General features: G+C 45.6%; 1 protein-coding gene across 1 annotated transcript; it reads right to left on the bottom strand.

The window, feature by feature from the left end:
• On the bottom strand, positions 1 to 20,911 carry LOC116984393 (endoplasmic reticulum-Golgi intermediate compartment protein 2-like). Its single transcript, XM_033038549.1, has 12 exons — positions 20,803 to 20,911; positions 19,821 to 19,929; positions 18,686 to 18,732; positions 16,830 to 16,900; positions 15,541 to 15,581; positions 15,346 to 15,447; positions 13,035 to 13,130; positions 11,603 to 11,658; positions 10,234 to 10,332; positions 5,058 to 5,155; positions 1,711 to 1,879; positions 1 to 175 (listed from the first exon to the last, which is right to left on the bottom strand). The coding sequence occupies exons 1-12, from the start codon at positions 20,909 to 20,911 to the stop codon at positions 30 to 32; spliced, it is 1,143 nt and encodes a 380-aa protein (XP_032894440.1). The 3' UTR covers positions 1 to 29.
• Between the last annotated feature and the right edge of the window lie 1,038 nt (positions 20,912 to 21,949).

Below are 21,949 nucleotides of genomic sequence, written 5' to 3'. Positions count from 1 at the left end.
CGAGGATTATATGGACTTCCATTGGGTTCTTAGTTTAATTTAACATGATTGAGGTTGCTCGAACAGAACTGCAAGAAATTTGAATCTGTTTTCAACTCACCATTGTATTCGTTTCTGGATTTGCACTGGCAGCAAAGAAGATTGATAATAAATCCACAAATATTGTGCAGAAGCCCTGGAAGGACAAGTGCAAAAGTATTGAGATATGTTGCCCCTTTTATCCGATTGAGCCCACCACACGTATCGACCTGAGATCAGTAGTAGCGGTCTCACTCAAGTCAAATCTGTGGGTTCAGTTCTTGAAGCTTGTGCATAAAACACCTGGTTTACAGTGGCATTGCAGGCAGTGAGGGAGTGCAGCATGGTTGATGTAGTCTAATGCACCCACCTTGGTGTGCACACAATGACATTCAACTCCTTGCTTCACTCATCCTTTCCCACCCAGCCTCTCCCCAGGTACTTTCCGTGACAACTGTAGGAGATGTCACCCCTGGCCCTACGGGCGGCATGGTGGCACAGCGATAGACTGGCTGTCTTACAGCGACTGAGATTGGTTCGATCCTGACTACGGGTGCTGCTTGTCCGTTCTCCCTGTGACCGCATGGTTTTCTCCGGGTGCTCTAGTTTCCTCCCACATTCCAAAGAAGTACATGTTTGTAGGTTTATTGGCTTCAGTAAAATTGTAAATTGTCCCTAGTGTGTAGGATAGTACTAGTGTGCTGGTTGATGCGGACTCGGTGGGTGAAGGGGGCAGTTTCTGCGCTGTATCTCTAAAGTCTACACCAGCTCCCTCAATGCCATCCAGGGATCTCAGCAGCACTTCTAGATGAGACAGAGGTTCACAGTGGTGCAGCTGGTACAGCCGTTGCTTCTGCGCCAGGGACCCGGGTTTGATCCTGACCTTGGAACCTGTCTGTGGAGAGTGCACATTCTCCCAGTGACTACATGGGATTCCTCTGTGTGCTTCGGTTTGCACACACATCTCAAAAATATACTTTAAACGTTAGATTTTAGAGATATAATAAAGTGGAAACAGGCTCTTCAGCTACTGAATCTGCACCGACCAGCCATCAGCACTATCCTACACATTAGGGAGAATTTACAATTTTTTGGGAGTCCATTTAATGTACAAGACGTGCAAGTGTGTAGGTTAATTGGTCTCTGAAAATGTCCCGCAGTGTTTTGGGAGTGGATGAGAAAGTGGGATAACATAGAACTAGTGTGAACAGATGATTGATGGAAAGTGTGGACTTGGTGGGCTGATGGTTCTGTTTCTACACTATCTTTCGATCAATGAGGAGAGTGTACTAAAGTAGAACACTCACCTCCCATTCTCGAACCTCTCCCTTTCACCTATATCCCTCTGTCTTTACATGTCACCGCTCCTCTTTATACAACACCCTTTTGTCTCCTATTCCCCTCGAGCCTTTGTCATTATCTCCACCCACCTGCTAATCAACCCCCCCCCCCACCTCTTCACCTCTATCCACCTATCACTTGCTGGGCTGTGTCATACTCCACCCCTCTTTGCAAGCTTTCTTCCCCTGACCTGAGACGTGGACATTGCATTCCCTCCACAGACGCTGCATGACTCGCTGAGTTCCTCCAGCACTTTGTGTTTTGCATGGGGTTGAATGCTGTTAGATGCACCGGGAGCAGAGTGTGTGACATTTGTTTTTCACGTGTTCCAACTCTCGCACAGGCACCCACCTGCAGTTGAAAATATTCCACCTACGACACCGCAGAGGCGAATTAGAAACCGGCTGAGGGACATTCCTTCCTCGCAGATCAAAATCTTAAGACAGCTGAGATCATATTTCACCAGGATTCCTGGCACCTCGTGCTTCCTAATCATTCCCGTGAGGCTTTTTTCCTGCAATTATACAATAGACCAAAAGCTTGACAATTCCGACCTGTTGAACTACTATCTACCTCTTTGGTGACCCTCAGACTATTCTTGATCGAACTTTGCTTTATCTTGCACTAAATGTAATTCCCTTATCATGTATCTATACATTGTAAATGGCTCGATTGTAATCATGTATTGTTCACGGGGTGGAAGATTGCAACCTTCATGTGGTCTGCCCTGTTTCGACTAATGCAATCAACTCGACGTGCACACACAGAAGATCAAATAGAACAAGTTGTCCGACAACTTTAGGCTGTGCACGCCATACGCAAGAAGATGTATTGTCCACAACATTCATGCTGAGCATGATGCCAAGTTAAACTAATCTCTACCTGGATGTGATCCACATCCTTCCATTCCCTGCATACTTGTGCCTATCTAAAAGCCTCTTAAATCTCACTATTGTATTTGCCTCCACCAGCACCCCTGGCAGCGTGTTCCAGGCACCCACCATTCTCTGTAAAAACAAAATTTGCCCCGCACATCTCTTTTGCCCATCTCATCTTAAAGTCTTTGATATTTCCCTCCTGTGATTTGTGTGTCTATTCTGTATGTGAATTTCCATCATCTAAATGGCCTTAACATGGGGCTGCCCGCATTACATTGTACACCAATTTCCGTCTCATGCAGTGCATGACAAGCTTTCATATCATTTCCACTCCCACTCTTGAACTATGAGTCTATAGCTTCTTGCACGACGCTTGACAAACCGTGCTTCAATTCTATGGACATGCTGCACCCTTCAGGATTTAATTGAATTTTAGTTACAATTTGTTGTTTAGTATTGGAATGTTATTGCCACGTGCACCGAGATGCAGTGAAAAGCTCTTTTGTTTGTGCGTTTCAGCCAAATAAATTGGATAATACTAATAATGAAACCATATGCAAGCACAGGAGGTAGAGAAAGGAGAAAGATACCAGAGTGCGGAATATAGCTTTTCAACACAGTAGCATGACAGTACCAGTGGAAAAAATCCAATGCTTGCTATGAGTTAGGTTGGAAGATTCGGACTACACCCTATCTTATGGGGGAACCATGCAGAAGATAACAGAGGGGAAGGTGTTTCTGGGTCTGGTGTTATGTTCTATCAAGCTTTTGACTGGGGAGGGGAGAGAGGGAACGACCCCTGGAGTCAAAAAAATCCTTGATTATGTTGGCTGCTTTCCTGAGGTAGCATGAAGTGTAGTTGGAGTCGGAGATTCCAGATATTATTATTATTATTATTATTATTAGATGGGGAGTCTGGTCTGTGTGATGGACTGGGCCACATCCACAACTCTGCAGTTTCTCGTAGTCTTGGGCAGAGCTCTTCTCAAATCAAGCTGTGATGCAACCTGATATGCTGTTTGTATACAGTTTGTGTTCTGGTATGTTCAACAGTAAGGTTATGGATCGGTAATGTTAGCCCAGCTTTTCGTCCTGCTGCTTATGCACTGGGCCTTTCCAGCATTCTTGTGGTTTCAGGTTTCAATAACCCTAGACTCTCCCTAGAGATTTTTTTGGCAAATTTTTTTTTTCTGCTTAGCAATTTCCAAGTAACATTAAAGTGATTCTCCAGCTCTCAATCAAATTGCAATGTAACTAATGCAAACTGCATAATACAGAGAGTGTTTCCTCATTCATCAATCACGTTATGTCCAATCCTAACTGAGCCTTCCCGACATGTCATGGGCCTAACAACGAAACACCAGTGAAGGGAGGTGCCCACTTGCTGACCCCAATGATATACTTGCATCTACATGATGAGTTTATATGTGCATGTTAACCTGTCGATAGCATATTGCAAATAGAGTTAGTTATTGTCCTTAGCAGAAGTGTGTATAAGCAGTTTAGATACTGCTTTGGGCTTTGGGTTTTCTTGGTTGAGCACTTCTCCTGTTTTTTATAGCACAAGTACTTTGTGTTTTAATAGTAATTTATGGAAATATGGGTTATGGCAGAACCCCCTGTATACAGTTCAGACCAATGTTGAAAGGACAGGTTAGATCATCTTCTTGCGTTTGGCGTGCACAGCCTAAAGTTGTAGGACAACTTGTTCTATTTGATTGTGCACGCCAGGTTGATTGCATTTGTCGAAACAGGGTTGACCACGTGAAGGTTGCAATCTCCCACCCCACAGGTTAGATGAACTTGACCATGCACCCATTCCAGCACAGTAATAATAATAATAATACATTTTATTTATGGGCGCCTTTCAAGAGTATCAAGGACACCTTACAAAAATTGAGCATGTAGAGGAAAAACATGTAAGGGGAATGAAATAAATAGTAGAGACATGACTAGTACACAAAGTAAAGACAGAATTCAATACAAAACACAGTACGAGGCAATTAATGCACAGATGAAAAGGGACGGGGACGTGGGGCTAAGGATAGGCAGAGGTGAAGAGATGGGTCTTGAGGCGGGACTGGAAGATGGTGAGGGACACGGAATTGCGGATCAGTTGGGGGAGGGAGTTCCAGAGCCTGGGAGCTGCCCTGGAGAAGGCTCTGTCCCCAAAACTGCGGAGGTTGGACTTGTGGATGGAGAGGAGACTGGCTGATGTGGATCTGAGGGACCGTGAGGGTTGGTAGGGGGAGAGGAGGTCAGTGAGATATGGGGGGGCCAGATGGTGGAGGGCTTTGTAGGTGAGGACCAGGATTTTGTAGGTGATCCGGTGGGAGATGGGAAGCCAGTGAAGTTTTTTGAGGACTGGAGTGATGTGATGCCAGGATTTGGTGTGGGTGATGAGTCGGGCGGCTGCGTTCTGGACCAGTTGGAGTCGGTTGATGTAGGTGGAGTTGATGCCAAGGAGAAGTGAGCTGCAATAGTCCAGTCGGGAGGAGATGAAGGCATGGATGAGTCTTTCAGCAGCGGGAGGTGTGAGAGAGGGTCTGAGTTTGGCGATGTTGCGGAGATGAAAGAAGGAGGTTTTAATGACATGGCGGATGTGAGGCTCAAGGGAGAGGGTGGAATTAAAGATCACGCCAAGGTTGCGGGCCTGGGGAGATGTGGGGAGTAGTGCTTCAGCGACCCAGGTCTCACTCTTGGACTCTGGTGCTGAATTGCACTGTGCGCTAAATGAAAGAAGCCCTGGATGTGAGTGCGTGACGTTTCCCCAACGTGCTGAGGTGTGAGATGGTGAAGACCCATTAACATTTTGCTCACGTGCTCCGAGACCGAGAATTGGTGGGTGCTGGTGGAGAACTTGTAGGTGCTGATCTCAGTGGGCACCACGATCAAGAAGTATTGGAACATGTACAGATCTGTGAAAGGAAACAAGACCAGTGTCATGCCTGTGCACCAGGACTTCAGAAGCAAAGCGTTCTGAACAGTTAAAATGACAAACACAGAAAACGGAATCATTTAAACTAATTTGTGGGATGTGTGAGTTAGTGGCCAGCATTTATTTTTTATCATCCCTCATTTCCCTGGGAAACATGGTAATGGGGCAATGTCACCTGCATGCTTGAGTTTTAAGGAGTTTGGATAAGCTAGAATAATTTTCTTTGGATGAGGGGGAAACCTCATTGAAACTTACCGAATAGTGGCGTGAACGTGGAGAGGATGTTTCCACTAGTGGGAGAGTCTAGGACCAGAGGCCACAGCCTCAGAATAAAAGGATGTACCTTTGAAAAGGAGATGAGGAGGTATTTCTTTTGTCAGAGGATGGTGAATCTGTGGAATTCATTGCCATAGACGACTGTGGAGGCCAAGTCAATGGATATTTATAAGGTGGAGATTGGCAGATTCTTGATTAGTAAGGGTGTCAGGGATTATGGGGACCAGGCGGGAGAATGGTTGAGAGGGAACGATAGATCAGCCATGATTGAATGGCGGAATGGCGGAGTAGATTTGATGGACTGGATGGCCTAATTTTGTTCCATGATCTGATGAGAGTAGGAAGCTGAGGGGTGACTTTATTGAGGCGCACAAGATAATGAGGGGAATAGATAAAGTGAACACTCAGTCTTTTTTTCCCCAGGGTAGAGAATTCTAAAACTGGAGTGCATCGGCTTAATGTGAGAGGGGAGAGATTTAATGGGCAACGTTTAGTATGTATCAGGTACAGGCTGCCGGAGGAAGCTTTAGAAGTGGATACAATTAGGACTTCTAAATGACATTTGGTCAGGTATATGGATAGGAAGAGATGAAGGGGATATGGGGCAAATGCAGGTAAATAGGACTAACCCAATATGCCAACTTCGGTTAGCGTTGACAAAGTGGGCCGAAGGGCCTGTTTACATGCTATAGCTAGCTCTTAGACTCTTGAGTTGCTTGTTGGGGTTTGAAATCTCTCTCTCATCCCACCATACTAGGTTGTTTGGGATGTGGGAGAGAGCTGGAACCCTCTCGGTCATGGGGAGAACGTGCAAACTTCACACAGGCAGTGCCAGAAGTTGGGGTCAAGCCCAGATCTCTGAGCTGTGAGGCAGCAGAACTACCTGCTGTCCTACAGCAGATGCCAAAAACCTGAAATAAAGGAGAAATACTCAGCAGGTCAGGTAGCATCTATGGAGAGAATTGCAAAATTCACCTGTCAGGCCAATAGCCTTGCTTCATTGGTTAGGCCACACTTGGAGTATTGTATTCTGTTTCTGTCAGTCACCCTGCTATAGGCAGGACATTATTACGTTGGAAACAGTACAGAGAAGATTTTACAAGGGTGTTGCCCGGGACTTGAGGTTGGGCAGAGTAGGACTCTTCTTTGAAGTGCAGAAGGCTGAGGGGTATGATCTAAAAGAGGTGTATAAAATCATGAAGAGAATTAATGCCCAGAGCCTTTTTCGCCCAAGGTAGAAGAATCAAGAATGAGAGGCTATAGCTTTAAGGTGAGAGGGGGAAAGATTCAATTGGAACGTGATGGGCAACATTTTCCACACAAAGGGTGGTGGATATATGGAACAGGCTGTCGGAGGAAGTGCCTGAGGCAGGTACAATAATAATATTTAAAAGATATTTGGACAAATATTTGTGAAGGAAAGGTTTAGAGGGATATGGGCCAAACACGGGCAAATGGGCAACTTGGTCTGCATGGATGAGTTGGAACAAAGAGCCTGTTTCTGTGTTTATCACTATGACCATCATAGCTCAGTGGTGACTTGGTGAAAGACAATGAACTTGAAACATTAACTCTCTCTCTTCACAGATGCTGCTTGACCGGTTGAGCGTTTCCATTTGTACTCTTAGTCCATAAGGGCTTTTACATCGGTGATGCAAGCTCTTTATTCCAATTTTATTTTAATTAAAATGAAAGGAGAGATTACTTATTTATATGATGCATTCAAGTTCCCCATCTGTCACAATGGGATTTAAGTTGATGTTTCTGGTACATTCCAATCACTATTACATCCTGTGTGGGTCAATGAGCAGACAAGAGATGAAGGAATGAAGTTTCATCTTGTACGTGGTCTTTATCACATTGTCAAAGTACTCAAATTCTCTGCACAGCCGCTGATTTTGTTTTTAATAATAGTTTAAGAATGTACACACGCATACATTCTTAAACTATCTCTCTCTATCTCACACACACACACACACACATCTATACACACACTATGTCTCCATCACACACTCAAATATACGCACACTTAAGGGGCTGTCCCACTTGGGCAACCTAATTGGCGAGTTTAGAAGAGTTTGAAAAAAATGACATGTTGAAGACCTCTTTCGACTATGAAGAAGACCTCCTTCGACCTCGTTGAAGACCAGCTTCGACTAGCTACGACTAAATTCGGGAAAATTGGACACCGAATAGTGGAGAGTGAAGACGACCTTTTCATTTCACTGCACATCTCGTACGTGTATGTGACGAATAAACTTGACTTGACTTGATCTCCTTCGATCTCCTTCAACCTCCCTTCGACTATGATGAAGACTATCCACGACTACCTTCGACTACCCTCGATTACCTACGACTAACATGACGACCTGCTACGACCTACTATGACTAAACCTATGAGTAAAAAAAGTATCGATTTTTTCCATGGCAACCTTTTTTTACTCGTGGGCATTTTTTAACATATTGAAAATAACGCCGCGACCTAGCTGAGGCCTCGAGTACGCGGAGATCACTCTCGAGCTGAAGGAAAGTTATGAAGACCTCCTATGACCTTGTGACGACCATGCTGTAAGTACGAGTCGAAGGCAAACTCGCCAGAACTCTCGGATTAGGTCACCCAAGTGGGACAATTTACACTATCTTCCCCTCTATCATGCACACGTATGTAAACATATACATTTGCATTCTCTCTAACTCACACATTACATAGAATCAAATAGTTTAGGGTGGCACGGTGGAGCAGTGGTAGAGTTGTTGCCTTACAGCACCAGAGACCCAGGTTCAATCCTGGCTACAGGTGCTGTCAGTACAGTATTTGTACGTTCTCCCTGTGACCTGCGTGGGTTTTCTCCGAGAACTTTGGTTTCCTCCCACAGTCCAAAGACGTACAGGTTTGTAGGTTAATTGGCTTGGTATAAATGCTTTAAAAAAAATTGTCTCTGGTGTAGGATGGTGTTAATGTGCGGTGATCACTGGTCGGTGTGGACTTGGTGGGCCGAAGGACCCGTTTCCGTGCTGTATCTCGAAACTAAACAAAATAAATTAAAGTTGGTAGGTTAATTGACTACCATAAATTGCCCCGAGTGTGCAGATGGGTTTTAAAATCTGGGGGGGTGTTGGTGTGAATGTGTGGAGCATAAAAAATGGGTAGGATGGGTGTTAATGGGTCTATCTTTGATATAAACCAGCACCTTCCTATACAGCTACTGTATGTATGAGACTTACATCAAAAGCCATGTTGCTCATTGGAACGTTGAATTCTCATTCCCAACAAACTTCAGAAATATAGGAAACAATATTTCCTATATGTCAAAGAATGATTCCAGGAATGAGTGGGTTAGCGTGTGATGAGCGTTTGATGCCACTGGGCCTCTACTCGCTGGAGTTTAGAAGGTTGAGGGGGGACCTGGTTGAAAGTTACAGAATAGTGAAAGGCATAGATAGAGTGGATGTGGAAAGGATGTTTCCACCGGTGAGAGAATAGGACCAGAGGTCATAGCCTCAGAATTAAAGGGCGCTCTTTTAGAAAGGAGGTGAGGAGGAACTTCTTCAGTCAGAGGGTAGTCTGCAATCACAGGAGGCCAAGTCAGTGGATATGTTTAAGGAAGAGATGGACAAATTCTTGATTAGAACCAGTGTCAAGGGTTATGGGAAGGTAGAAAAATGGGATTAGGAGGCAGAGATCAGCCATGATTGAATAGTAGGCTCGATGGGCTGAATGGCCTACTCCACCTATTTTCTATGAATAGCGGAGTAGGCTCGATGGGCCGAATGGCCTAATTCCACTCCTATAACTTGTGAACGTGAAAATAGAACCCATCCCCGATCGTGGCTGATAAAACTGAATTGGACTAACTTGTCGTTATAACTCACTGGTATCAGCTTTAAATTTTTAATCACGCTGCTGAATATGTGGCAGTATCAGTCTTTATAAAGGCCGTAAATCTGAAGGATATGAAGTGTTTGTTCTTTCACAGAGCCACACGGATGCACAGGGCAGGGAGGGATATGGATCTTATGCAGGCAGAGGAGATTCCTTCACCTTAGCATCGTGTTTGGACACAGATATTGTGGGCCATAGGGCTGTTCCTGTGCTGTATGTTCTGTTTTGTATCAACATAAAATTCCACACTGTCCCAAATTCTGGGGGGGGAAAAACTATATAGGGCTTGTAATAATCACTTAAAAATAGAACAAAAACACACATAACAAGAAAAGAGAATCCAGGGAGAACAAAGGTGAACAACAAAGTGTAGGATCTGCAATTTAATGTAAAGCGTGCCACGTTCTATACAAGCAAGGAATCAACTTGCACCACTCCTCAGGGATGCTAGAAGAGAACATCAATATAGTTGATCAATAGAGACCTGTTACTAGGGTGGCGCAGCAGTAGAGTTGCTGCCTTACAGCGCTCCGAGACTCAGGTTCGATCCTGACTATGGGTGCTGTCTGTACGGAGTTTGTATGTTCTCCCCGTGACTTGCGTGGGTTTTCTCGGAGATCTGCGGTTTCCCCCCACACTACAAAGATATGTAGTGTTTGAATGTTAATTGGCTCGGTGTAAATGTTTTAAAAAAATCGTCCCTAGTGTGTGTATGTATGGTGGTGTTACTGCGGTGTGGACTCGGTGGGCTGAAGGGCCTGTTTCCGTGGTATATCTCTAAACTAAGCTAAACGAGATACTTCCAGCAGCACAGTTTCCTGAGTCGGGAAACGAACATGAATTGGACAACCCTTTCAGAGGAAGAGAGCAGGAAATTCCTTGTACACTTGTTAACTCACTTGACTCTGTTATCTTCTCACTGCCATCTAGTGGTTGTATTAATCCTGCGCTTGGCATTCCGAAGGAGAAATGGTCGATCCGATGGGAAAAATTGTACACTGCAAAGGAAGGGAAGAGTCGTGCGTTTTATCGATTCACAGGATAGTGATGAGACCGTCTGAGGCTATTCAAGGGGCGGCACGGTGGCACTGCAGTAGAGTTGCAGCCTCACAGCACCAGAGCCCTGGGTTCGATCCTGACTATGGGTGCTGTCTGCGCTGAGTTCGTACGTTCTCCCAGTGAATTTGTGGGTTTTCTCCGGGTGCTCCGGTTTTCTCCCACACGCCAAAGAAGTACAAAAACCCCTGCCCTTATGATTGAGACGCAAGAAACGGCAAATGCTGGGATGCCGAGCTAAAAACAAACTTCTGGGTAAAAACAAAAAGACACAAGGTGCTGGAGTAACTCAGCTGGTCGGGCAGCATTTCTGGAGAACATGGAGAGATGGTGTTTTGGGTTGGGATCCTTCTCCAGGCTGTTGGGTCTTTCACCGGCCTCCCTGACCTCCCCCTGTAAAACCCGAGCAGTCCATCCTCAGTGGAGGCCTTGCCTTCCCTGTACCCCTTTGCCCACGCCTCACGAGTTCCAAGCCCGCCATGATGTTGAGCTGTTCTTCCATTGGCACATCATCCAAGCCCAGCAACGACGCCTTCTCCTTTCTCCAACGTTCCTCCACCTCTTGGGGTCTGAGAAAAGCTTGACGCAATGGGTCACCTTTCCACGTTCTCCAGAGATGCTGCCTGACCCGCTGAGTTACTCCAGCGCTTTTTGTGTGTCCTTTTTTTTGTAAACTAACATCTCCACAGTCGTTTGTTTCTGAACCTCTGGGATAACTCAGCAGGTCAGGCAGCATCTGCGGAGGGAAATAGACAGACGACGTTCTGGGTTTGGGATCTTTCCTCAGTGCCTGAACAGTACAACACAGAAACAGGCCCTTCAGCCCGCAACGTCTGTGCCGAACATGATATCGGGTTAAAATAATCTCTGCCTGCACCTGATCCATATGCCTCCAGACCTTGCATATGCAGTATCACATCTGCAGCCACCACCCTTGGCAGCACATTGCAGGCCCCCACCACTCTCTGTGTAAAAATGAACTTACCCCGCACGGCTCCTTTAAACTTTCCACCTCTCTCTAATGGGTGCAGTCTCTAACAATGGGATTGTAATTAGGGTCCTGATCCTAAACGTCACATTCCTTTTCTCCAGAGATGCTGTCTGACCCGCTGAGCGACCACAGCTTTTTATGTCTGTCTGCCTGTAGTTATCCTGGGATCAGTCAGCTTCACTGCGAGCTGGGTCAAGAAATTACATCTTGCACTAAAATACCTTCAAGGTTCTTCACTGCAAGCACATGTGCGTGACCCATTGGGAGTTGCTGTGATCTGAAAAATAACGAGGGTGGAGATGTCAGGAGCTAGAGCGAGTGTGAAGATCAGCGAAGTTTCAGTCGTAGCGTCATAGAGCACGGAAACAGCCCCTTCGGCCCAACCCGTCCATACTGACCGAGATATCCCATCTAACCTGGCCCCAATTGCCCCCGTCCCCAGGATTGAAGGAGGCCACAGGGAATGGTAGACACTGCTCGGTCCATCACATGTTCCAGTTTCCTCCCGCATCCCAAAAAACATGTTGTGTAGGTAGGTCAATTGACCTCTGTAAATTGTCCCTTCTTTGTAGGTGAGTGGTAGAATCTGGGGGGGGGATGGAAGAGAATGTGGAGAGAATACAACGTGGGACTGGTGTAGGATTTGTGAAGGTACAAAGTATTACACATGCTGGACTTTTAACCAAACGCAGATGACCTGAGAGGTTTGGTTTTAGTTTAGACATACAGCGTGGAAACAGGCCCTTCTGCTCACCGACCTGCAATACCCATGTACTCGTTCTATCCTGTGCACCAGAAACTACTTTTAAAAGTCAGTTAACCTACAAACCTGCACGTCCTTGGAATGTGGGGGGAAACTAGAGCACCTGGAGAAAACCCACGCGGTCACAGGGAGAACGTATAAACTCCATACAGACAAGCACTCGTAGTCAGGATCGAAAACGGGTCTCTGGGTGTGTAACCCCTGTCCCACTTAGGAAACCTGAATGGAAACCTCTGGAGACTTTGTGCCCCACCCGTGCAGTTCCCAGAGGTTCCCGGAGGTTTTTGTCAGTCTCCCTACCTGCTTCCACTACCTGCAACCTCCGGCAACCACCTGCAACCTCCGGGAACCACACGGAAACCTTGGGTGAGGCGCAAAGCCTCCAGAGGTTTCCGTTCAGGTTTCCTAAGTGGGACAGGGGCAATAAGGCAGCAACTCTACCACTGTGCCACCGTGCCGCTCTGCTCTGTTCTGGTCACCCAACTTCAGGAAGGGTGACATTAGGTTTGAAAGGGTGCAGAAGGGATTTACCAGGATGTTAGCTGGGCATAGGCAGGGACTTTTTTCTTTGGAGCGCAGGAGGCTGAGGGGTGACCCGAGTAATGTACAACATCATCAGGGGCTTGGATAAAGTGAATGCTCAGCACTTTTTCCCAGGGTAGAGAACTCTAAAACTAGAGAACATAGGGTTAAGGTGAAGGTATTTTAGGAAGGACTTTTAAGAACTTAGTTGGCATGAACAAGATGGGCCGAAGGGTCTGTTTTCATGCTGTACAGCTATATGATCCATGACGAGTTTGCTCAACACGGTTGCGAGGCTGATTTGCACCAGAATACATGTTCAAATTATCACCCCAAACCTTATAGCCACAGAACACAATCATATTCACTTTCCGGCTAGAATGTGGAAATTTCCCGATGCTTTGTTGACCTCTGTTGATCCGTGGATCCTGCAGGCGTCAGGAGGCTCGCCGGTGCCAACGCCTCTGAAAGAAAACCATAAAGACATTTCCTCAGACTGTGTATAGGAAGGAACTGCGGACGCTGGTTTAAAGAAGGGTCTCGACCTGAACGCCACCCGCTCCTTCTCTCCAGAGATGCTGCCTGTCCCGCTGAGTCACTCCTGCATTTTGTGTCCATCTTCAGACTGTGTGTCTGTGGACTTCTCCTGCCTGAGGAGACTAAAGTTCACAAGCTACAACACTTCAAATAATGGGGCCAGCCTCATTAATAGGCACTTTACTGTTTTTAAGGGCTGGGTGAGATAAGGAGGGAGGGGTGAGACTGGTAAAGAGCATAAGCACCAACACCTGAACAACCTGGCGGTTGCTGCCTTACAGCGCCAGGGACACGGGTTCCATCCTGACTACGAGTGCTGTCTGTATGTTCTCCCCGTGACCACGTGGGTTTTCCCTGGGTGCTCCAGATTCTTCCCACACTCCAAACACATAACAGCTTTGTAGGTTAATTGGCTTTTGTAAAGATTGTTCATTGTCCCCAGTGTGCAGGGTAGTGCTGGTGTAGGGGGGGTTGCTCTTTGGAGGGGACTCGGTGGACCAAAGGGCCCGTTTCCACGCTGTATCTCTAATCTAAATCAAACTGGGCTAGCCTCCGACTAATTTGAGACAATTATTATGTAGAGACGAGGAGCTGCAGATACTGATTATTACACAAAAGGACAGAAAGTGCTGGAGTAACCCTGCAGGTCAAGCTGCATCTCTGGAGAACATAGATAGGTGACGCTTAGGGTCGAGCCCCTTCTTCAAACTGGAGAAGGGTCTCCATATAACCATATAACCATATAACAATTACAGCACGGAAACAGGCCATCTCGGCCCTACAAGTCCGTGCCGAACAACTTTTTTCCCTTAGTCCCACCTGCCTGCACTCATACCATAACCCTCCATTCCCTTCTCATCCATATGCCTATCCAATTTATTTTTAAATGATACCAACGAACCTGCCGCAACCACTTCCACTGGAAGCTCATTCCAGACCGCTACCACTCTCTGAGTAAAGAAGTTCCCCCTCATGTTACCCCTAAACTTCTGTCCCTTAATTCTGAAGTCATGTCCTCTTGTTTGAATCTTCCCTATTCTCAAAGGGAAAAGCTTGTCCACATCTCATCTCGACCCAAAACCTTACCTATTTGTTTTCTCCAGAGATGCTGTCTGACCTACTGAGTTACTCCAGCACTTACTGCCCTTTTGAGATCATTATTATCGATCGGGATTCTTAACCATTCAAGAAAGCAAATAGATCAGGTGACAATTTGTTGTGGTCTGCACAATAATAGGAACAATCTCAAATGCTAGAGGCTAGATGATCAGGATATAGGAGCAGCAGTAGACCATTCAGCCCCTCGAGCCTGCCATGCCGTGCAGGTGATACTTTAGGATGGGAACCTTCTGCCTGTCGAAGGGTCCTGACCCCAAATGCTGTCTGCCCATCCCTCCACAGATGGTGCCTGACACACAGAATTCCTCAAGCAGTTTGGTTTTCTTAATCTGCCATTCAACATGATCATTCCTCACTCTCCTTTTCTGCATGTTCGCCATGACCCTCAGTTCATTAATTTAAAAACAAATCTTTAAATCCCTCCAGTGATCCAGCGTCCAGAATCCTCCAGGATCGAGAATCCCAGATATTCACAAGACGTCCACATGCACCTTAGTTCTACGTGACTACCCTCTTATCTTGGAACTTCGCCATAGAAAGCATTTTATCCGGATGAATCACAGCACGGTTTGGGATCAGCTCTGACCAAGATTGCAAGAAATCGCAGAGAATTGTGGACGCAGCCCAGACCATCACACAAACGAACCTCCCTTCCGTTGACTCCATCTACACTTCACGCTGCCTCGGCAAGGCCACCAGCATAATCAAGGATGAGTCTCACCATGGCCACTCCCTCTTCTCCCCTCTCCCATCAGGCAAGAGGTACAGAAGTGTGAAAACGCACACCTCCAAATTCAGGGACAGTTTCTTCCTAGCTGTTATCGGGCAATTGAACCATCTTATCAATAAATAGAGAGTGGTCCTGAACCACTATCGACCTCACAAGAGACCCTCGGACTATATTTAATCGTATTTACTGGGCTTTATCTTGCACTAAACGTTATTCCCTTTATCATGTACGTATCTGTACACTGGACGGCTCGATTATAATCATGGAATAGTCTTTATTCCCAAACACCTCACCTTGGATGTTCTGTTGGAGATGTCCTGTTAAACGGTGACTTGATGAGAGAGCCCAGGAGGTTGTGTTCCTTCTGCAAACGTTGATTTATATTTTGCATCGTTCTATAAGGAAATGTAAGCCTTTGTGAAGATTAGTGAGCACAAACAGGCAGCTGAATGTCAAACTGGTAAAAGAAAATCCTTCCCCAGTCTTACCTCTGCCAGGCTCTGTCCTCGGCTGAGAGTTCAAAATAGGTCTAGATATTACAACAAAAATAGATAAAATGCATTTAGAGTATTGCGTTCAGTTTTGGTCACTCTGCTGTAAGATGCCATTAAGGTGGAAAGAAAGCAGAGAAAATCTACAAAGATGTTGCCAGGACTCGAGGACCTGACCTCATAGGGAGAAATTGACCAGGCTTGGACTTTATCCCTTGGAGCGCAGGGGGCTGAGGGGTGATCCTAGAGTGGTGTACAAAATCACGAGGGGAATAGACAGGGTGAATGCACACACACTCCTATTCTCAGTGTGGAGGATTCAAGAACAAGAGAGTAAGACGAGAGAGAAAAGATTTAATAGGAACCTGAGGTGGGTGTGTGGAACTCGCTGCCAGAAGAGGTGGTTGGTTCAAGTACAATAACAACATTTAAAAGACATTTGGACAGCAACATGGATATAGAATAGAATAGAATAGAATACGTTTATTGTCATTGCACAATACTGTGCAACAAAATTCCATTGCATCTCCTTCGGTTTAAAAAGAACAAAACACAACAGCCATTGACTCACATATACCCAAATCAGTAAAAAAAATAATAAATAGGTATTAAAAATATTTTAAAAGAATATTGCGCATTATCTTGCACCCCGAATTATATTGTGCTTCCCCAGTGTTCTCTGTTAGAATTAAGTTCTTTTATCGCACATGGGTAGAAACAATTTTTTAGTCTACCGGTGCATATGAATGATTTAGAGGGATGTGGGTCAAACACAGGTAAATGAGTTGTTGTAGGTCTCCCCTAATGTGTAGGGTGGGAGTGAGGAAGTGGAATAACAGAGAAATTGTGTGAATGGGTGATCGATGGTCAACGTAGACTCGATGGGTCGAAGGGCCTGTTTCCGTGCTGTATCTCTAAAACTAAAATTAGGCTAAAACTAAAGGAAGACACAAAATGCTGGAGTAACTCAGCAGGACAGGCAGCATCTCTGGAGAGAAGGAATGGGCAACGTTTCGGGTCGAGACCCTTCTTCAGACTAGGAGATTAGACTAAAACTGTTGGTTTCCTGCCTGCCATGTGTGTGACGGATTGTGTTCACGAACCCCTCGGATAGCTCAATGAATTGAGGCACGGACAGATCAATGTGACTTTTAGTTTTGTAACCAAGGACAACATAGAGATGTCTAACATTGCCCAGTGCCTGCACCGACGTCCTGCAGTAATGCAGAGCCAACCCACAGTCTAGTTGCAAAAAATCAGTGATAACCAAGGAGAAAGTATCTTACCGGCTCGTAATGAAAATCCTCAGACTCGCTGACGGCCATATCCATCCGATCAGTGATATCTGCTCCAATATCTTTGGACAACAAAGAAAAACAGTGTGGAATGATCTAATGCCCATTTTTGTTCAGTTTTTCTTTCCGCTTTGATCATTTCAATTTTTAAGAGAAAAAGTACAGCACAAAAAGAGGGCCATTCAGCCCAACGGGCAACTTCTATGGTCAGCGCTTAGCCTGAGCATCCAACCAAGATCAGCCTCTTCCCCACTGTTATCAGACTTGTGAATGGACTTCATGACGCCATTCAGCCCATTAAGTCTACCTCTCGACCCCATTCTCCTGCCTTCTCCCCATAACCCCTGACAACCTGTACAAATCAAGAATCTATTAATCTGCCTTAAACATATCCATTGACTTGGCCTCCACAGCAGTCAGTGGCAATGAATTCCACAGATTCACCACCCTCTGACGAAAGATATTCCTCCTCATCTCCTTCCCAATGGTACATCCTTTTATTCTGAGACCTCGTCTAGGGATGAATTTCCCGATCTTCCAATCTACCTAGTTTTGGCCGTTGCTCTTTGTTTTATGCTGCACTTACTCAATGACTGTAATACTATATTCTGCACTCTGTTTAATTTCCCTTTTGCACTCTGATGTACTCATGTGTGGTATGATTTGACTGGACATCATGCAAAACAATGTTTCTCACTGAATCTTGGTACACCTTGCAATAATAAACCAATACCATTCACTCTTACTTTGTTCCAACTAGTACGTGTGGCCATGAAATAGGAAATAGTGACAGGAGCAGGCCATTCAGCCCCTCATTCCTGCCCTGCTGTTCAATTAAGTCCAGGCTGATCCTTTACCTCAGCTCCACCTTCCTGCACAAACACCATATCTCTTGATTTCTCAAATATCCAGAATAAATGTCTTCAATGTCTTGTCTTATTTTTTTCTAGTTTTGTTTTGCAGATTTTTTACTTTTCGTTGCTTTCAAGTTATGTTCCGTGCGTAGTCTGAGTCTCTGTGCCCAGCGATGCTGCTGCTGGCAAGATTTCCATGATATCAGTACCTCACCATAACCGTGTATATGACAATAAACACAACCTGGCTTGAAGGACTCAGTGCCTCCACAGTCCTCCTGTGTAGAGAGTGCCAAATGAGTCAAGGCCAACACCGACCGACCAGTTAAGGAAAGTCCGTATTGTCTGTCGTTTTAATTACATTTTGGAAGAGACTCAGAGGTAGTTAAGGGGAAGTCGTTAAAGCTATAAAATTCAATTCAATGATTCAATGCCACTTTATTGTCACATGTACAGTGAAATTCTTTGTTTTGCTTGCAACCTGGTAACATCATACAGCAGACATTATTTGGACAGTACATGTTGTCGCCATGTTTCTGATGTTGACAAAGTTACAAAAGTTCACCGGACAGTTGTATCTACTGCCTGCCGCTGCACGTGGCAGCTGCCCAAATCCCTACCGCCTCCCCCCGCTGGGACCCCTTTGTTCTCAACAGTTGTATCCCCCCCCCCCTCCTTTCTGGGTCTCCCCATCATTATCTATGCCCCTCCTCATTCTTGACGACCATACACATAACACAGACGTGGAACTGCACTGCACGGAAACAGACTCTTTGGCCCATGTGGTCCTTGTTGACCTAGTTGGCACTCTGGGCTTGATCCACTTGCCTGCATTCGACCAAATATCCCTCTAATGCTTCCTTATTCATACAGTATATCTGTGTAAATGTCTTTAGTGGAAGTGAGCAGTGTAATCTTTACAGGTGGCAGGTCAGAAGGGATTGGGTCCTATCTTTGCTGGAACCAGCCAACACAACAGCAGCACATACTTACAGTCACATTCCATGGCCACCGTAATGTCGATATTTACTTGTAGTTTGCTAGAATAATAAGACAAACTGCGTTAGGAACTTGAAACATCAAAGCAGGATTAGTACCACGGCTGTTCGCTTATCTCGGAACCATTTCCCTGCACTAACACAATCTCCTCTTGTTATTTTAAAATCTCCAAGTGGTCGACACACTTCACCACATAGAACATAGCAGCACAGGAACAGGCCATTCAGCCCACAACGTCTGTGCCAGATTAAACTAATCTCTACTGCATGCATGTGATCCATACGCCTCCATTCCCAGCAAATTGAAGGAGCAACATCTCAGGCTTTGCTTCGGCAGCTTACAGCCCAGTGGTATGAATATTGATTCCTCTAACTTCAGGTAGCCCCGGCATTGCCTCTCTCTCTATCACTCCCCCACCCAAGTCGGACTAGCTTCGCGTTTTCACCCAACAAACAGCTACCAATGGCCTGTTTCCTTTATCATCGGTATTTTTGTGCATATCTTTCACTCATTGTTCTTTATCTCTCAACATCTCTCATCATCTATATCTCTCATTTCCCTTATCCCTGATCAGTCTGAAGAAGGGTCTCGACACAAAATGTCACCCACTCCTTCTCTCCAGAGATGCTGCCTGTCCTGCTGAGTTACTCCAGCTTTTTGTGTCTATCATCGGTTTGAACCAGCATCTGCAGTTCCTTCCTACTCCCTGGACACCCATGCGCCTATCCAAAAGCCTCTTACATGCCACTAGTATATTTGTTTAGTAAGGAACTGCAGATGCTGGTTTGTACCAAAGATAGACACAAAATGCTGGAGTATTGCATCCGGCAACGTCTCTGGAGAAAAATAATAGATGATATTTTGGGTCGGAACCTTTCTTCAGACTGAAATTCTGCCTCTCCCTTCCCCTAAAACACTGCACGAGTAGTCACACTGACTGCCTGGGGTTGATGAAAGCACGGGCAATAAATACTGAACCAACCAGTCATGCCAACATCCCCTCGATGAATATCAAGGCAGACAAAGGGGATAGGAATGAGGGGTGAGGTTCTGTTGTGAGAGGTAATTGCCTGTATCATTCCCAGCTCTCTAACCACATCAAACCTTTATGATTGTCTGTAAAAGGTACCTGGAAATATCTGTGTCAACTTGATAACTGTATTTGATCCAAGTGTCCCGATAATAACAGTACTCCCCAATGGTTAGGATGGCCATCAGTGTGAAAGTAAGCAGTGTAACTGCAAAGAAAGAGTTCAAGTTAAATTAATGCACTTTCTGTACAATGTATCCGTTGTGCAGCCCTCAACTTATCCACAGGGTCTTTTGATAGCTTAGAACGCAGAACCTGGAACAGTGCAGCACAAGAGCAAGCCCTTCGGCCATAAACCATTCATTGTAAATGTTTCCGCCTATTTGACCTCTCAATGTGCAATACCTCACACCTGCTCAGAATAAAGTCTAACAGTAATTTCTCCACACATTTCTGCAGCTGATTTATATCCCACTGTATACATTGACAGTCTTCCCCTCAGTCTGCAATCTTTGCGACCCTGGTGTAATCTGCAAACTTACTAACCAACACGTCTGCATTGACGTCCAAGTCATTCATGTGTCTGCCTAAGTGCCCCTTATTATAGAACATAGAAAAAAGGACACAGAACAACAGTGCATCACAGGAACCGGTCTTTCAGGCCACGGTGTGTATACAACGCATGATGCCAAAGTAAACTAAAAGCCTTTTACACATCATTATTGTATGTGATTCCACCCCCACCCTGGCAGTGTGTTCCACGCATCCACTACATAGCAGAGACCATCATGTTTTTTTAGTATTAGTGCCTCAAAGAAAATTGATCACCTCCCGGGTGCTCAATTGATCACCTATTACTGTCGCTCCATGTTATCCCACTTTCTCACCCACCCTACACGCTCGGAGCACCCGGGAGGAAACCCACGCGGTCACAGGGAGAACGTACAAACTCCACACGGACAGCACCCAAGGTCAGGATCGAACCTGTGTCTCTGGCGCTGTAAGGCTATTACAATTTTAAAAATGGCCTGAAAAGCTAAGGCTTAGAACAGTAAAGCTGGTTTGATATGTATTTGTTCACCTGTGCCCCCAGTTATGGAGGTTTTAACGCAGACTTCAGCAACCTTTGGGAAAGCATCCAACTTGTTGATATTGCTTGAAGATATCTTCCCAATGAATCTTCTCCTCATCTTCCAAGTCTTCTTCTGAAGTCTCTTGTCTCCCCCTTTCGATTAGCTTTCTTGGTCAGATTCTGCTTGAGTGTTATTTTGGTAACACCGAGAAGTGCCGAGCGGAGGCTTTCTCCCAGCCAACAGACCTTACAATGCTAAGTGCTGTTTTGGCCCGTTCATAACCACCAGATTTTTATTGATCTAAGCTTTCAGGAGATTTCTTCATCCGGGAGAAACGGATCTGGCAATTCAGATTATAAAGTACACTCCTGCTTAGTCAATGAACTAGAGATAAAACGCGTTAGAGTAAATAAGTTTAGATTAGTTTATTATTGTCGTGTGTACAGAGATATATTGAAATGCTTGTTCTGTATACGATCCAGTCATACGTGAACACAATAGTGTTCATGGAACAGCAAGAACAGCATGCCGAGAGACACAATCTTGCAGATCCCTTGAAAAGTCCGATCATAGCCCAAGGATGGATCAATGGATATTTTTAAGGCAGAGATAGATAAATTCTTGATTAGTACGGATGTCAGGGGTTATGGGGAGAAGGCAGGAGAATGGGGTTAGGAGAGAGAGGTTGATCAGCCATGATTGAATGGCGGAGTAGTCTTGATGGGCCGAACGGCCCAATTCTGCTCCTATCACTTATGAACTTAGGAAGGAGATGTGGATTTTAAAATGTTCTCACTTTAAGGCCTGGCGTTCTAGTGGCACTGGATCGATGAAGTAGGGGTCGGTCTGGCCCAGCGCGGTGCTGTTGACTCCTTCCACCACTGCTTCTTGCAGCTGCCGCGGGCTGCGCTTGATCCACTCGCTCAGCCGGCTGCAGTCGGGCCAACCCACTGCTTCCATGCGCTGGGGTCACCATGTCCAGTCTCCTGAGCTGGTCGCAGATCTGTAGGATGCTTTCTGAAGACATGGGAGGTGAGTTTGCAGGCTGTTCTCAGGCACCAAATTCCCCCTTTGCCACCATCTTGGAAGCCTGGACAGTCTCGAAGCTGTCGTGAAGGCAGCTGGCTCCATCTTCACTTTGACAATTAAATAGTT

The sequence above is a fragment of the Amblyraja radiata genome, chromosome 20 (genome assembly GCF_010909765.2).
Source record: "Amblyraja radiata isolate CabotCenter1 chromosome 20, sAmbRad1.1.pri, whole genome shotgun sequence".
NCBI classification, from domain to species: domain Eukaryota; kingdom Metazoa; phylum Chordata; class Chondrichthyes; order Rajiformes; family Rajidae; genus Amblyraja; species Amblyraja radiata.
Note: the sequence above shows the minus strand (reverse complement) of the source record. Positions and strands in the feature narration are given on the sequence as shown.

Excerpts from the sequence above, each read along its gene's own strand:
- LOC116984393 (XM_033038549.1), bottom strand. The coding sequence starts at position 20,911 with ATGAGGAGAAGATTCATTGGGAAGATATCTTCAAGCAATATCAACAAG. Across the intron at positions 19,930-20,802 it reads CTCCATAACTGGGGGCACAG|TTACACTGCTTACTTTCACA; the intron begins GTGAACAAATAC and ends CTTTCTTTGCAG. Across the intron at positions 16,901-18,685 it reads GGTGGCCATGGAATGTGACT|ATATTGGAGCAGATATCACT; the intron begins GTAAGTATGTGC and ends TGTTGTCCAAAG.